Source organism: Blennius ocellaris, assembly GCF_963422515.1.
Source record: "Blennius ocellaris genome assembly, chromosome: 2".
Lineage (NCBI taxonomy): Eukaryota > Metazoa > Chordata > Actinopteri > Blenniiformes > Blenniidae > Blennius > Blennius ocellaris.
The window spans coordinates 5,248,552-5,265,928 of NC_137651.1; the positions used below are offsets into that span (position 1 = coordinate 5,248,552).

The window sequence follows — 17,377 nt, forward strand, 5'->3', positions numbered from 1 at the left end:
ACAGGTGTTAAATTTACATAATTCGATTTCATGATTAATACACGAATGAGGAAATGCAATTTTTTTTTTTAAATGAAATTAGAATTAGAAAAGTGCTCAAGAAAAGTTTCATGCTGGGGAGAGGATTAGGCTTGTATTGATATAAGGATTCAACATGTATTGTTATTACACATGTACAGTGAAAAGTATTTTGACTTCCAGTGCAATGTTATGTACAGAGAGGTGTGACTATAGACTAAATACACGGCAAAATTACTGGACAAAATGAGAAGATGGCTAATATATAGATAAATATAAATATATGCAATAGATTCGCCGCAGCCAAAGTCCTTAACAACACAAAGAAGGTGGAGCATCTTACACTTGATCTCCAATCTGTGTGTGTGTGTGTGTGTGTGTGTGTGTGTGTGTGTGTGTGTGTGTGTGTGTGTGTGTGTGTGTGTGTGTGTGTGTGTGTGCGTGTGCGTGTGTGTGTGTGCGTGTGTGTGTGTGTCCTCCGAAACGATAGGTGGCAGTGTCGTCCAAATCATTGATCATCCGGGGTTTTCACAATTGCGCCTGTGCTACGTTTGCGTAAATGATCAGCGTACATGAACAGCAAAGTACGTAGCTCGCTGGGAGCTCGTACGTAAACACTGCGTACTTGCTTTCTGTGACTTCCGCCTCGGTGCGTGGATCGTGTGGCCGCCGTCGTCTGTACGTGTGGTTGTTGAATGAGGACACAGGCAGAAAAGAAAAGCTAAATAATAAAAAGGCCTCTGCGAAGAAAGATGTGGTGGTAGCCGAGTTTGCGTGTGAGGACCAAGGCTGTTTCAACGTTCTATAACAGTCAAGACGAAAGCAGCACCGGTACGTGTGATTGTTACTAAACGCTTAGCCTTTAGCCGCTTTAGCTTAGCTTCATCCATGCTCGGCCTTCCCGTTTTACACGCGTGTGTCGAATGCGAACTGTTTTAAGATGATTCATAATTTTAGTATATCGGTGTTTTTAGTGCATACGTTTTCGAATAAGACTGTAATCAAACAATGATTGTGCTGAAGTCTTCCATGCTCGTACACTTTGTGCTTTTGAGGAAGCCTTGTTGAGACAATACAGTTTAACCTTTTTTCCCTCCGACTAAACGTTATTGCACTTGGTGATATTACAGGAAAAGAGCTGATACAGTTATAACACACACATTGTATAATTGCAAGTGCAATATTATGAAAAAGTGGGCAGGACAAACAGAAATAAACTAACTTAAAGCGGGGGGGGGGGGGTGATCTATGTCAACTTCGTGAACATATTACACACAGACACGGTTTTAATTGCTTTTTACTTTACGGAAAAAAAAACCTGTATGGGGTAGATCTACTTCCTGTACTCGCCAAATTCAGTTTAAAGATGTATTAAGTACACAATATAATTGTAATGCAACCCCCTAACTAAGTGACCGAACAATACATCCCTCCAAAATAAAATAAAAAGATAACTTTTGTCAGAACACTTCCACAATACCAAAATGGGGAATCTTTTTTAGATAAACTGCAAAGTATCTAAATGTTTAATTTTAATCTGTTTTGAATTTAGACTTTTGCTGGGTAAATTCTATAGATAGAGCCTTTAAGGGATTTCAGCTTAACCGTGAAACAACAGTAAACTAGAATTAGATGTGGTTCTTTTTCTTTTCTTTTTTTTAACGATCCTGCTGTTATGTGAAGGAATGTGTATCTTTCCCTTTCATTTGTAGTCAACAAAAGCTACTGTGTCCAGGGTAAATCTGATTGACTTTTGCCATGAAATATTTAATCTGTGGTTAACTTGCGTTTAAAGCCAAAATACATATAGAAAATGTGTTGCAGAAGGGTTACTGTATGTATTGCATTGGTGTAATCCCAATTGTTTGAGTGAAATTAATTTGATCACAGGTAAATGTTTGTACATTGTATTAATTTAAATTTTTGTGTGTGTTGTGTTTTTGTTTTGAGCAGTGAGACACCATGGCAGCTGCTTTTCCCTACCGAGGGGTGCCTCCAGCGATGCCACCCGGCGTGCCCCCTCCTGTTTCCATTCCAGATTACATGTCTGAGGAGAAACTACAAGAGAAAGGTGGGATGTTGTCTCAATTATTGTAGTTTCTTTGTGATGTAAGGTGGAAAATATATACTCCAGGAGAATAAATAAATACATTTTTCACAATACATAATTCTCTTATCGTACAGCAAGAAAATGGCAGCAGCTGCAGGCAAAGCGCTACTCTGAGAAGAGAAAGTTTGGCTTTGTGGATGCTCAAAAGGAGGACATGCCCCCTGAGCATGTGCGCAAGATCATCAGGGACCATGGAGACATGACCAACAGAAAGTTTCGCCATGACAAGAGGGTGTACCTGGGGTAATGGAACATATCGTGCTTCTATATAGTCTGAAATTTAAAAGAATTAACATTTTTTTAAGGCTTGCCATGTACTTATTGGACTTGGTTGCAAACTGTCCTGCTTTGATTTGCTTGAAACAGTGCCCTCAAGTACATGCCCCACGCAGTGCTGAAGCTCCTGGAGAACATGCCGATGCCCTGGGAGCAGATTCGTGACGTGCCCGTACTCTACCACATCACTGGAGCCATTTCCTTTGTGAATGAAATCCCGTGGGTCATAGAGCCAGTCTACATCGCCCAGTGGGGGTAAGGCCTATGCTTTACATTATGCCAGGCGTGTGTACCTGGTTTCGTTATACCCGAGAAGCAGATGTTCTAATCAGTGGTGGCCCTCATTCAATTCCAGCACCATGTGGATCATGATGCGTCGTGAGAAGCGCGATCGGCGACACTTCAAGCGGATGCGCTTTCCACCATTTGATGATGAGGAACCGCCGCTGGACTACGCTGACAACATCCTTGACGTGGAGCCTCTGGAGGCCATCCAGATGGAGCTCGACAACGAGGAAGACTCCTCTGTTGCGGAGTGGCTCTACGAACATCAGCCGCTCAAAGACACAACCAAGTAATCCCACCCTCTAAATATGACGTGTCATGCTGCAATTTTGTTTGATGTGTTTCGTAATCGTTTTGTTCTCTGCCCAGGTTTGTGAATGGCACCACATACCGTCGCTGGCAGTTCACTCTGCCTATGATGTCGACACTGTACCGACTGGCCAATCAGCTTCTGACAGACCTGGTGGATTTAAACTACTTCTATCTGTTTGACCTGAAAGCCTTCTTCACCTCCAAGGCTTTAAATATGGCCATCCCTGGAGGACCCAAGTTTGAGCCCCTGGTTAGAGACATCAACCTGCAGTAAGTACTCTTAATCTACACGAGTTGATATACTCTGATGACTTAAGAATCTGAATGGCTTTGATCGGCTAAATCTTTATTTATTTTGTCGAATGTAAATATTTGTTGTAATGGCTTCACAAGTGTGTTTGGAGACAAGAATAAATAAGAGATGCTAGATGATTTGTGTCTCAGGTCTTGTTTTTTTCTTGTGCAGGGATGAAGATTGGAACGAGTTCAATGACATCAACAAAATCATCATCCGACAGCCCATCAGGACGGAGTACAAGATCGCCTTCCCTTACCTGTACAACAACCTGCCACACCATGTCCACCTCACATGGTAAAAAGCGAACTTGGAAATTTTTTTTTTTTTTTTCTAGCAACATGGCCTTTTTTAGCAAAGCTGCTGATTGTTTTACGTTGTGGCATCAGGATTTCGAGACTTGTGATTTCTGTTCTGCAGGTACCATACACCAAATGTGGTGTTTATCAAGACGGAGGATCCAGATCTTCCAGCCTTCTACTTTGACCCCCTGATCAACCCCATTTCACACAGACATTCGGTCAAGGTCAGTGGTGCAGATTGTATGCGTTTTTGCTTTTGGAAAACAATGACCAAATACAATGAAGTCCTCTCACAAAGGCGCACTTGCATTGGCCAGCTTGCCTGTGCGTAAGAACTTGAGGAATATTAAATATGAACGGTGACTTATGATTCTTTCGTAGCTGCAGCTGCAGTTGACTCGTCACTGTTCAGATAATCCTTCCAAGTATGTGTTATGCAATGCATTAAGTGGTTCATAAGGAGCCACTGTTTATTAACTCTTCCATCTTCCAACCTGTCCAGAGTCAGGAGCCTCTGCCTGATGATGATGAGGAGTTTGAGCTTCCTGAGTATGTGGAGCCCTTCCTGAAGGAGACCCCTCTCTACACAGACAACACAGCCAATGGCATCGCTCTGCTGTGGGCACCAAGACCCTTCAACCTCCGATCTGGCCGCACAAGGCGTGCCATCGATATCCCTCTGATCAAGAACTGGTGAGAAAACTATGAGCATGTTGGAGAGGGATTATGTCAGTCTTAATCATTTCAAGGCAGAGCTTTTTGTAAAATGTAGGTCTGTCATTTTGAGGTAACACGATTGCAGTTTGAGATAAATGGTGTATTTTGCAGGTACCGCGAGCACTGTCCTGCAGGACAACCCGTTAAAGTGCGCGTGTCCTACCAGAAACTACTGAAGTACTATGTGCTCAATGCTCTCAAACACAGACCACCCAAGGCTCAGAAGAAGAGGTCAGTCTCGTCGTATGTCATGTGAATAGTGCCTGGAGATTAAAGGATTTTGTTTTAGTTTCTAAACTGAACGTTTGCCCTCTTTGTCTTTTAGGTATCTGTTCCGCTCCTTTAAAGCCACAAAGTTCTTCCAGTCCACCAAGCTGGACTGGGTGGAAGTGGGCCTGCAGGTGTGCCGGCAGGGCTACAACATGCTCAATCTGCTGATTCACCGTAAGAACCTCAACTACCTGCATCTGGACTACAACTTCAACCTGAAGCCTGTCAAGACACTTACCACGAAGGTACAGGCCACAGTTAATTTTAACCTTTTGTCCAACGATCTGATCATAGAAAGCTGCTCTGAACTTTTCCTATTGTCCTGCATTGGGGAGCTTGTTGTTGTAGAATGTGTTTTTTGTGACCCACAATTAACCCGCATTTAATTCATTTGAATGTAAATTCGTGTTCTTGTTTGCGCTCCACAGGAGCGTAAGAAGTCCAGATTCGGCAACGCCTTCCATCTTTGCAGAGAGGTGCTGCGTCTCAGCAAGCTGGTGGTGGACAGTCATGTGCAGTACAGACTGGGAAATGTTGACGCTTTCCAGGTGGGCATTCATCTATTACAGCATGTCCACATTTCATTGTGACAATTCTGAAAAAACATTTCACTGTTATAAGATAAGCGCACTTGTACTCTACCACTCTCTATTTGACATGCAATGTTTTATTTTAGTTACACCAAGTAGTTGAGTTCACTTCTGACTGTGTTATATCCTATCGTATATTTTCAGTATCACTTGATGATCTTACCCGTGTTTAATCTAAGACTTTTGTCTGTTGCAGTTGGCTGATGGGCTGCAGTACATCTTCGCTCACGTGGGCCAGTTGACTGGCATGTACCGCTACAAGTACAAGCTGATGAGACAAATCCGCATGTGCAAAGACCTGAAGCATCTCATCTACTACCGCTTCAACACTGTAAGCAAACACATGGATTTATTTTACTTGTAAAGAGAAATGTCCTCATTTAATGAAAGGTTTATTCTTTTTGGAGTGTCATTGCGATAAATGGAATATCCACCTTTTTTGTTAATTCCATGGTTATTCTGTGTTTTCACTCAGGGTCCTGTGGGGAAAGGTCCTGGTTGTGGCTTCTGGGCCCCCGGCTGGAGAGTGTGGCTGTTCTTCATGAGGGGCATCACTCCTCTGTTGGAAAGGTGGCTGGGAAATCTGCTGGCCCGGCAGTTTGAAGGTACTCCTCACCGATTCAGGGCTTAATTGTGACAAATGAAGGCGGATGCATTTGTTGGAGAGAACTCATTTCAACAACATTGAATTGGCCTCTTCAACAGGACGACACTCCAAGGGTGTGGCAAAGACTGTGACCAAACAGCGTGTGGAGTCGCACTTCGACCTGGAGCTGCGTGCTGCGGTCATGCACGACATCCTGGATATGATGCCTGAGGGCATCAAACAAAACAAGGCCAGGACCATCCTGCAGCATCTCAGCGAGTCCTGGAGGTGTTGGAAAGCCAACATCCCTTGGAAGGTCTGTACATCACTTTCACTGTGACTGTGTGAACAAACATGACTGAATAACTGTGGGATTGTTGAGACCGAATGACAAACTGATTGTGGTGTTTTCCTGGACAGGTGCCCGGTCTGCCCACTCCCATTGAGAACATGATCCTGCGATACGTGAAGGCCAAAGCCGACTGGTGGACCAACACGGCTCACTACAACCGTGAGAGAATTCGTCGCGGAGCCACTGTGGACAAAACCGTTTGCAAGAAGAACCTGGGCCGACTGACCCGTCTTTACCTGAAGGCGGAGCAGGAGAGACAGCACAACTACCTGAAGGTAACACACAGGAGAAGGCTCATTTTTTTTTGTGATTGCTTGGATTAGGTAAGATAGATTTAGACATTGATATACACATATTTCTTATGAGCAATGCTCAATAGACCATTGGTTTACAGATTCTTCCTGTTGTTTTGTAGATGATCCCTGAAATGAATGCAACGTTTAAATGAAGTCCTCTTACAAAGGCGCACTTGCATTGGTTTGCTTGCCTGTGCGTAAGAACTGGAGGAATAATAAAATGAATGGCGTTCTGTTTTATTGTTGACTGCGCTTGCAGTTTGCTCTTCGCTATTCAGATAATGCTTTCAAACTCTTATAACAATGGAATTCATTACAAATTGGTCTACAATCATCTGTGTTTAAAATACATTTGCCTGGGTTCTTCACATTCTGCCACATTTTCATTGAAGTGTCCATTTCCTTGCAGGATGGTCCCTACATCACTGCAGAAGAGGCTGTCGCGATTTACACCACCACTGTGCATTGGCTGGAGAGTCGGCGCTTCTCACCCATCCCTTTCCCTCCACTGTCCTACAAACACGACACCAAGCTGCTCATCCTGGCCCTGGAGAGGCTCAAAGAGGCGTACAGGTAAACATGCTGAGCACATAACCAGTCGTCATCCGCAGATTTGGCTTTGTGCAGTTTTCAGCGTGCGTTTCTGTGTCGCCATAGTGTGAAGTCCCGCCTGAACCAGAGTCAGAGGGAGGAGCTGGGGCTCATCGAGCAGGCCTACGACAATCCTCACGAGGCACTTTCCAGGATCAAGCGTCACCTGCTCACCCAGAGAGCTTTCAAAGAGGTCAGCGGATGGGGAGATTGCAAACGCAGTGTTAAATTGTTTCCCCACTCAAATGACGAGTGGGGAAACAATTTTTATTTCTTTTAAAGGAGTTGATTACTCACCACATGTGTTCTTTTGCAGGTGGGGATTGAGTTCATGGACTTGTACAGCCACCTGGTGCCTGTGTACGATGTCGAGCCGCTGGAGAAGATCACTGACGCCTACCTGGACCAGTACCTGTGGTACGAAGCAGACAAGAGGCGCCTGTTTCCACCCTGGATCAAACCCGCCGACACCGAGCCACCTCCACTGCTGGTCTACAAGTGGTGCCAAGGTAGGCCTTTAATGTGTTTCTCTTCATAAAGAACGCTGATAGTGACTCTAATCGTTTTGGTGGTGGCATATTCCACCAGAAGTCCTGCTTTACCGTACTAATATTTTTGAGGCTTTCTTTGAAACCTGTTTCTTGTTTTCAGGCATAAACAACTTGCAGGACGTGTGGGAGACTTCAGAGGGAGAGTGCAACGTCATGCTGGAGTCCCGCTATGAGAAAATGTATGAGAAGATTGATCTGACGCTACTCAACAGGCTGCTGCGTCTCATTGTGGACCACAACATTGCTGATTACATGACAGCCAAAAACAATGTTGTCATCAACTACAAAGTGAGTTGGGTCTTTTTATTATAAAATATTCTTTTTGAGATTTAGTTTGAAGGTTGATTTTGACATGTATTCAAGTCATTCAATTTCACTGCTGTTGAGTAAATAGTTTGTTCTTAAATAGGACATGAACCACACCAACTCCTACGGGATCATCAGGGGACTCCAGTTTGCCTCGTTCATCGTGCAGTATTACGGCCTGGTGATGGACCTGCTTGTGCTCGGCTTGCACCGCGCCAGCGAGATGGCCGGCCCGCCTCAAATGCCCAACGACTTCCTCAGTTTCCAAGACACCGCCACAGAGAGCGCTCATCCAATCCGCCTGTACTGCCGCTACATCGACCGCATTCACATCTTCTTCCGGTACGACTGTCACCAGCAGAGCGTGCAACAGTTTCATCTGGTTTTTACAATGAAGAGAGGGTTTTTGTAGCTTAAAGCCCAGTTTTTATGACGTTTTCACTGATTTCAGATGAATCACATTTTCCTTTTTTCCGACTCCAGTTTCTCTGCTGATGAGGCCCGTGACCTGATCCAGAGATACCTGACGGAGCATCCAGATCCCAACAATGAGAACATAGTGGGTTACAACAATAAGAAGTGCTGGCCCCGTGATGCCCGCATGAGACTGATGAAGCACGATGTCAACCTGTGAGTGAACCGGCACATCTTTGATTCGTTCCTTCTAAAATCGTTTGGATTTATCCAGCGAGATGTCGTTTCACTCAAATAACAGTTCCAACATGTGCTTGATCTGACTTTTCTCAGTGGGCGTGCTGTCTTCTGGGACATCAAGAATCGTCTGCCCAGGTCTGTGACCACAGTCCAATGGGAGAACAGCTTTGTGTCGGTTTACAGCAAAGACAACCCCAACCTGCTCTTCAATATGTGCGGCTTTGAGTGCCGAATCCTCCCCAAGTGCCGCACCAGCTACGAAGAGTTCACTCACAAGGATGGCGTGTGGAATCTGCAGAATGAGGTACATTAAAAATAAAACCAGGCTTTATAGTTCAGACTTCCTGTAGTGTCAGTTTCCCCCACCCAAAATCTACTTTAAGCTCATTTATATTGGCTTGTGCAGGTAACAAAAGAGAGGACGGCACAGTGTTTCCTGCGTGTGGATGATGAGTCAATGCAGCGCTTCCACAACAGAGTGCGTCAGATCCTCATGGCCTCGGGATCCACCACGTTCACAAAGGTTAGCAGATGTCTCTCCTACTGTAAATACGAGTTAAAAACAAAGTATGAACGGATAATAAGATGAGAAAGAAGATTCCCTTGTCAAAATATCTCAGTATGTCTTGTTGATGCCCCCAGATTGTGAACAAGTGGAACACGGCTCTGATTGGTCTGATGACGTACTTCCGTGAGGCTGTGGTGAACACTCAGGAGCTCCTGGACCTGCTGGTGAAGTGTGAAAACAAGATTCAAACGCGTATCAAGATCGGCCTGAACTCCAAAATGCCAAGTCGCTTCCCTCCTGTCGTCTTCTACACTCCCAAAGAATTGGGAGGTCTCGGCATGTTGTCCATGGGTCATGTGCTGATTCCCCAGTCAGACTTGCGGTAAGTTTGATGTGCGAATTTGTGATCGCTTGACTTGTTATGTAATTGTTCAGTTGTGGTGTCTGCAAATTGACCACATTGTGATTTATTTATTAATTTCTTTTCTTTCTTTCTTTCTTTTTTTTTTTTTTACCAGCTGGTCCAAGCAGACAGATGTGGGAATCACTCACTTCAGGTCTGGAATGAGTCACGAAGAAGACCAGCTCATTCCTAACTTGTATCGCTACATCCAGCCGTGGGAGAGCGAGTTCATTGACTCCCAGAGAGTCTGGGCCGAGTACGCCCTCAAGAGGCAGGAGGCTATTGCACAGAACAGGTATGATCTTCGTTCGAGCAACGCGTTGGTGGAATCTGCTGTTTTTGTGAAACTGAAGACATTTTCCGGGAGTTGAAACTCAAAGGTGTATCTGTGATGTAGGCGTCTGACTCTGGAGGATTTGGAGGACTCGTGGGACCGAGGAATTCCTCGCATCAACACCCTTTTCCAGAAAGACAGACACACACTGGCCTATGACAAAGGCTGGAGAGTCAGAACAGATTTCAAACAGTACCAGGTATGAAGGAGAAAAAATCCTATTGGAATGTTTTGTTTTTGCCATCCTGAAATTTAAAGAATAAATATAGTAATAGGCATTAGTTTGCCACTGACAAAGCCCTCTTGACTTGACCAACAACACGACACCAGATGAACGTTTGGATGTCAAATCATATCGATTTTTTTGTTCACATTTCAAAAATACTTGGCAACCTCTGATTGTTAGACGCCTCTGTCTTGCTTTTGAAGGTGCTGAAGCAGAATCCGTTCTGGTGGACTCACCAGAGGCACGACGGCAAACTGTGGAACCTGAACAACTACCGCACGGACATGATCCAGGCTCTCGGAGGTGTGGAGGGCATCCTGGAGCACACTCTGTTCAAAGGCACTTATTTCCCCACCTGGGAGGGTCTCTTCTGGTGAGGACAAGATGAGAATAGATTTAGTGCTTGAAATATTTAGTGAGCACCTCGTGGTGCATGTCGGGTCGGTTTGAATCATTTACCTGAGCATGTAGTTGCTCAGGTAAATGATCAATTAATTTGCTGCGCCTTGTATTGACTGCATTCAAAACAGAAACTGTCTGTCGTGGTTTCAGGGAGAAGGCCAGTGGTTTCGAGGAGTCCATGAAGTGGAAGAAGCTGACTAATGCCCAGAGGTCTGGTCTCAACCAGATCCCCAACCGTCGCTTCACTCTGTGGTGGTCGCCCACCATCAACAGGGCCAACGTCAGTACAAGCAGCAGCTGGGAAAAATATTGGACAAAAATGGGTTTCCAGCTCAAACCTTCGACTGATTCACACACTTTGTTTTTAGGTGTACGTGGGTTTCCAAGTGCAACTTGACTTGACGGGAATCTTCATGCACGGAAAAATCCCAACGCTGAAGATTTCCCTCATTCAGATCTTCAGAGCCCATTTGTGGCAGAAGATTCATGAGAGCATCGTCATGGATCTCTGCCAGGTCGGTCCTGTTGGTTTAACAAACTGGTTTTATGTCCCCGTGTGGTTAGAGAAATGTTTGTCACCCTCCTCACATTGAGTGCAATGGTTTCCTCTTGGCTTTCCAGGTGTTTGACCAGGAGCTGGACGCCCTGGAGATCGAGACTGTGCAGAAGGAAACCATTCACCCCAGGAAGTCGTACAAGATGAACTCTTCCTGTGCAGATATCCTCCTCTTTGCATCTTACAAGTGGAACGTCTCCCGGCCATCTCTGCTGGCTGACTCAAAGTATGAACTTTCAAGCAAAATAGACATTTGATATTTGATTTGAGAATATAGAGATTTTTTTTGTGTTTTTTTTATTAGTATTATTATTGATTGTTAGAAGTTGTACCAGCTTGGTCATATTGTTTCTGTGCATAGCTCTCGTTAAATGTTTCCCCTCCTGCTGCAGAGACGTGATGGACAGCACCACAACTCAGAAGTACTGGATCGACATTCAGCTACGCTGGGGAGACTATGACTCCCATGACATTGAGCGCTACGCCAGAGCGAAATTCCTGGATTACACCACGGACAACATGAGTATCTACCCGTCCCCCACTGGAGTGCTCATCGCTATCGACCTGGCCTACAACCTCCACAGGTGAGAAAGGCTATTTGAGTCAATGCAAGAGTTGTGACTGTAGGTACAGGACTCGTGTAAACGTTAAGACTGTCACACATTCACCCTTCGCGAGACTTAAAAATTAACATTTTCGTTTCGTGTTCCTTGTGCCTTTAAAAAAAATAATAAAAATAATTATTTTTCCAACGGTTTCACAAAGAGTCCAATTGCATTTCAAGTGTTAAAACTGAAAGTCAAATGGTGACAGCCTTGCCTGGATTTTCACACACACTTGCTCATGTCATCACAAATGTTCTGCAGGCGCCTCTTAAGTCTTCACACGAGTGTCACAAATAACTGCACATGGACACAACTGTCTGAATTACTTCAAGTGGCTCCAATTCTATTGTCCATCAGCTGCACACTGGATTCATGTTTTTGTTTTTGCCTTTGTATCATTGGGGGGGGGGAAGTAATTTTGGCCCTGAGCCGTTTATTTGAATGTTTTCCTTCTGCAGTGCATACGGAAATTGGTTCCCTGGAAGCAAGCCTCTGATCCAACAGGCCATGGCCAAGATCATGAAGGCCAACCCTGCCTTGTACGTGCTCAGGGAGCGCATCCGTAAAGGTCTGCAGCTGTACTCCTCCGAGCCCACTGAGCCGTACCTTTCCTCCCAGAACTACGGTGAACTCTTCTCCAACCAGATCATCTGGTTCGTGGACGACACGAACGTCTACAGAGTCACCATCCACAAGGTGAGGACTGACACTTTATTCCTCTCTGAAATGTAACACTGATCATTAGACTGTGTTGTTGATGGTGTACCTTGAGTGTTTCTCTTTATTTTTAAAGAATTACAAAAAAAACACGTTGAATTTAGGTGATGTGATCTTTTCCAACAGACCTTTGAGGGTAACTTGACCACCAAGCCCATCAATGGAGCCATTTTTATCTTCAACCCCAGGACGGGTCAGCTCTTCCTCAAGATCATTCACACGTCTGTGTGGGCCGGACAGAAGCGTCTGGGACAGGTACAGAGAGGCTTTCTGCTCACTCACAGACAGCTTGTGCCGCTGAATGTTTAGTTGGTTAGAATTTATTTTATAATTTTATTTTTTTTATATGAAATCAATTTCTACATATTTTGTTATCCATCAACCACTTCAATGGCCTCTTGGACTCGGTATAATAGCACAGCAATACGAGCACATTCTTGTTCACTAAACCTGTCGATTCTTGTCATTATTTTGTTTTGGTAGCTGGCCAAATGGAAAACAGCTGAAGAAGTGGCTGCCCTGATTCGCTCCCTCCCAGTGGAAGAGCAGCCGAAACAGATCATCGTCACCAGGAAGGGTATGCTGGATCCTCTGGAGGTGAGACTCTCGCTTTGATCATTCCTGCTTTTACGCATCACCCTGGTGTGTTTTTTTTTTTTTTTTTTTTTTTAAGAACAAAAGCACTGCACACCCCTTTGTTTGTTCCTCATGTTGTTGTCCTTTCTGTGCAGGTCCACTTGCTCGACTTCCCCAACATCGTGATCAAGGGTTCCGAGCTGCAGCTGCCGTTCCAGGCCTGCCTGAAGGTGGAGAAATTTGGGGACCTAATCTTGAAAGCCACGGAGCCACAGATGGTGCTGTTCAACCTCTATGACGACTGGCTCAAGACCATCTCGTCCTACACGGTGAGTTTCACTCTTGTCTCACAGTTAGTAACTATTTGTGGAGAACTGTATTCGTCTGGAAAAACTGAATAACTTCTCTGCAAGCAGCTTTTTTTTTTTGTGATTGTGACTTGTGTCCAGAGCTTCACCGACCAGCCTTATTAAGGAGGTATTTATTATTTATTTATTTTCGGTGTAAATAGTTTGTTTGGTCGTCTGCTTTGCTGTAGGCTTTCTCCAGACTGATCCTGATCCTCCGAGCGCTCCACGTCAACAACGACCGCGCCAAGGTGATCCTGAAGCCCGATAAAACCACCATCACAGAGCCCCATCACATTTGGCCCACACTCACTGATGAGGAATGGATCAAAGTGGAAGTTCAGCTCAAGGATCTCATTTTGGCTGATTACGGCAAAAAGAACAAGTAAGTTGAGTTTTATCCCTTTATGAAGTTATAGCGGCGTGGAGCTTAAATGGCTGTGAGCATTCTATCAGTGGCCTTCAGTACAGCTGACTGACAAAGGTTTAATAGTTGTTCCTTTTCTTTCCCCTCAGCGTGAATGTGGCGTCACTGACGCAGTCCGAGATCCGTGACATCATCCTCGGCATGGAAATCTCCGCTCCGTCGCAACAGCGCCAGCAGATCGCTGAGATTGAGAAGCAGACAAAGGAGCAGTCGCAGCTCACCGCCACGCAGACCCGCACTGTCAACAAGCACGGAGACGAGATCATCACCTCCACCACCTCCAACTACGAGACCCAGACCTTCTCCTCCAAGACTGAGTGGAGAGTCAGGTATGGCGACAGAAGAACCAAATAAGCATGAACTCACTTTGACGAATAACCACATACTTATTATTCATCGCCACTGTCCATCTTCCTTCAGGGCCATTTCTGCTGCCAACCTCCACCTCCGAACCAACCACATCTACGTGTCCTCGGATGACATCAAGGAGACGGGTTACACCTACATCCTGCCCAAAAACGTCCTCAAGAAGTTCATTTGCATCTCGGATCTACGAGCACAGGCACGTTGTTGATAGTTTGTTTACAATAGAGCCAGTTTATTGTTCATTTGAATGTAATGTAGATAAAAACCCAACAGGGCGACAGTAGAATGGTGGAAAAAAACTCACTTTTATCAACAAGTCTGGACTTAGAATCCAGAGGTTTCCGCTGCACTGCTTGGGATTTGTGGATAATAAAAGGGAACGAATCAATTGACAACAAGCTGCAGGCTTGATGGGAGCAGGAAGCACAAATTCCAAACCTCCAGCTCCAGTCTGCACCTGTACTTACCGACCACGGCGTTGTGTTCCAGATTGCTGGATACCTGTATGGCACCAGCCCACCGGACAACCCCCAGGTGAAGGAGATTCGCTGCATCGTCATGGTTCCTCAGTGGGGAACGCACCAGACTGTCCACCTGCCCAACCAGCTGCCCGGCCATGAATACCTTAAAGTAAAGACGCACACATTCAGCAACTTTCACTGCACAGTGGAGGAAGAACACTTTTTGACTTGCACGTGTTAAACTATAGCAGTTCTAAAGTGTGTGTTCTGTTTGTTTTTTCCTTGTGGTGAATAGGAAATGGAGCCCCTCGGCTGGATCCACACGCAGCCCAATGAGTCGCCACAGCTCTCCCCGCAGGACGTCACCACCCACGCCAAGATCATGGCGGACAATCCTTCGTGGGATGGGGAGAAGACCATCATCATCACCTGCAGGTATTTTCCTTGAGGAGGCGTCCGCTTGTCTCTGCCAGAGAGAGCGTCTTTGATCCGACCGATTCTTATTCAGAGAAGGAATACGCAATGAAAAGCACGACGGCTCCTTGGATTGTCAGTAAGATATTGTATGAAAAGGGCATTTTTTTGTAATCTGTAAAGACTAGTCAATTCATGAAATTTTAAAAGTAGGGCCTGTGCAATTATTAAAAAAAAAAAAAAAAAAGTGATGGCTGAATGACCTGTATCTGTGGTTTCCAGCTTCACCCCAGGCTCGTGCACGCTCACGGCGTACAAGCTGACGCCCAGCGGATACGAATGGGGTCGCCAGAACACGGACAAGGGCAACAACCCCAAAGGTTACCTGCCGTCGCACTACGAGCGGGTGCAGATGCTGCTGTCCGATCGCTTCCTGGGCTTCTTCATGGTCCCCGGACAAGTGTCATGGAACTACAACTTCATGGGTGAGCGCAGTTTTATAGGCCGCTGTTTATCGGCAGAGCCGGATCTGTGACACACATCTGTTCTCGTCCGTGACGCCCGAACATTGACGTTTCCACTCTGCTCTGCCCCGTCCTGCTCCAGGCGTGCGCCACGACCCCAACATGAAGTACGACCTGCAGCTGGCCAACCCCAAAGAGTTCTACCACGAAGTCCACCGGCCGTCCCACTTCCTGAACTTCGCCTCGCTGCAGGAGGGCGAGATCTACAACGCCGACCGCGAGGACATGTACGCCTGAGAGCCCACGCGTAGATTTGTAGATATCACCCTCTGAATGGCCAGGAGCTAGTCCAAAACAGGCTCTGTAATATTTCTTTTGATCACATGCAACTGTGGAAGTTTTTTCTCAATGTGAAGGCGTAGGGGATCGTTTCAAATTGTGTTCTTTTTTTTTTTTTGTTTATTTTCTACAAAATGTAATGTGTTTGTTTTTATTAGACATCAGCTTCCTTTGATTTCCATGGCTACTCCTACATCTAATGTGCATAAGTGTGCAGCAATACATTTGATGGTTGACATACTCTCTTAAAGGACAAGACTCACTTCCTCTTGCCGTGAGAAGTCAGAGTGAAAGCTGTTTTCATGCCCTCTTGCTATCTTTGTATACATCCTGTGACTCTGTAGCGTGAGGTTTAAATAAAGATCGCGATTTTTAGAAACGTTACTTTGGTATTGGGGTTTATTCTTCTTCTTTTAAGTTTACAGTATTGTGCAATAGTTTGAGGCAGGTGTGAGAGGGGAAAACGTTGAAAGGTGACGTGTCAGTTTAGTCTTGAGGGGTTTACCCAGCAGGTCAGTGTCGCCCTTTCCTGTGCTTTCTCAACTTTATGTCTGATTCTTTGTGACTTTTTTTTTTTTTTAAATCTCTCTGGAGACACACCATCAGTTCCAGGACCCCCTTGGTTCTTTATATTGAAGGTAGTATTTATTACTTTGTGGTTCAGATCCTTGGCTGCGGAATGAATTTGCAGCCAATCAGAAAATCTCACCTTGTAGCATATAAAATCAAACTGTCCTAAAAATCTCAGCGCTGTGTGACGTGAGCAGGAGGGAACTGAAGCACTTCAGTTTGTTCTGGCTCGACGGGGGAACGTCACTGGCTTGCTTCCCTCTTTCAGAGAAGAACGTGGTCGACTTGCTTTGCGCTGATGCATCAGTCATGATTTAGTTTGTGTTTTGCTCATTAATGTGCTCTTGAAACCAAAATGCAGGCCACCTGTAACGGTGCCACCTTGTGTTTTAGTCTTGTTTACTGACGTTTTGTGGGATTGTAGATTCTACAAATATAGGAACAGGAAGAAAAAAAAGGGGGTTTCTTCCTTGTCAAAGGTTAACTTGAGTCAACTAAATAGTTCCTGGTGTCAAAAATAATGTTGGGTTTGATTTAACCAACAATGCTTTTTTTTAGACCCTGGAACTGAAGTAACTATAGGAAAACATGCAAACTCCACTTGGAACATATGAAGTACTTCAGTAGACGTAGTAGAAGTGCAGCATTTGCATATGAAACCTTAATATTTGAGAGGGCAACGCCTTTCTTAAATAGATTCTTCTCATCATGCCTCCCACCTTTTTGTGGATTCATTAGGGAGGGGGTTAAGTTGCTCTGTGATACTCATGGAGGGTTTTTTGGTCGAATGATTATTCTTGTTATAAGAATAAAGAGATAAACTTCAATCTATTCAAATGCAATGCAGACAACACAAGAGAACCCGGTTTTGCTTGCACCTGTCGGAGTGAGGGGAGAGAAAACAGAAAAAAAGTTGCTGACTGTAGTTTGTGCTTTCTCCTCTCAAATGTTGACTTACAACACTGGTGCATGATATGAATACATAGCGAGGAGAGAGAAGCTCAGTGCATTAAATATCTCGTAAACCTAAAAGCATCCCAATTATATATAAAAAAAAAATGACTCGTCATGACCTGATTTCTCATGACAGTTTTTTTTTCTTTTCAGTGACAGGAAATACAACGGTCGTGCTCTGTTGCTTGCATAAGCGT

General features: G+C 44.9%; 1 protein-coding gene across 1 annotated transcript; it reads left to right on the forward strand.

The window, feature by feature from the left end:
- Positions 1-683: 683 nt before the first annotated feature.
- Positions 684-16,040, forward strand: prpf8 (pre-mRNA processing factor 8). The gene is made up of 43 exons (XM_080506879.1): positions 684-849; positions 1,972-2,089; positions 2,203-2,371; positions 2,495-2,659; positions 2,760-2,978; positions 3,059-3,271; positions 3,468-3,593; positions 3,717-3,822; positions 4,101-4,291; positions 4,427-4,546; positions 4,641-4,830; positions 5,014-5,133; positions 5,372-5,506; positions 5,651-5,780; positions 5,881-6,077; positions 6,182-6,388; positions 6,819-6,982; positions 7,067-7,193; positions 7,317-7,509; positions 7,652-7,839; positions 7,961-8,199; positions 8,341-8,487; positions 8,605-8,815; positions 8,918-9,034; positions 9,154-9,401; positions 9,538-9,717; positions 9,820-9,955; positions 10,186-10,355; positions 10,535-10,664; positions 10,753-10,899; positions 11,006-11,166; positions 11,333-11,524; positions 12,004-12,241; positions 12,389-12,517; positions 12,746-12,859; positions 12,994-13,167; positions 13,377-13,570; positions 13,702-13,941; positions 14,033-14,174; positions 14,468-14,608; positions 14,735-14,874; positions 15,136-15,338; positions 15,460-16,040. The coding sequence occupies exons 2-43, from the start codon at positions 1,981-1,983 to the stop codon at positions 15,612-15,614; spliced, it is 7,017 nt and encodes a 2,338-aa protein (XP_080363005.1). The 5' UTR covers positions 684-849; positions 1,972-1,980; the 3' UTR covers positions 15,615-16,040.
- Positions 16,041-17,377: the final 1,337 nt, after the last annotated feature.

Bases quoted from the DNA above. Each gene is read 5' to 3' on its own strand.
- prpf8 (XM_080506879.1), top strand. From the start codon at position 1,981: ATGGCAGCTGCTTTTCCCTACCGAGGGGTGCCTCCAGCGATGCCACCC. The intron at 10,665-10,752 runs GTCAGTACAAGC...CTTTGTTTTTAG, and splicing joins CCACCATCAACAGGGCCAAC to GTGTACGTGGGTTTCCAAGT. The intron at 14,175-14,467 runs GCACGTTGTTGA...GTTGTGTTCCAG, and splicing joins TCTCGGATCTACGAGCACAG to ATTGCTGGATACCTGTATGG.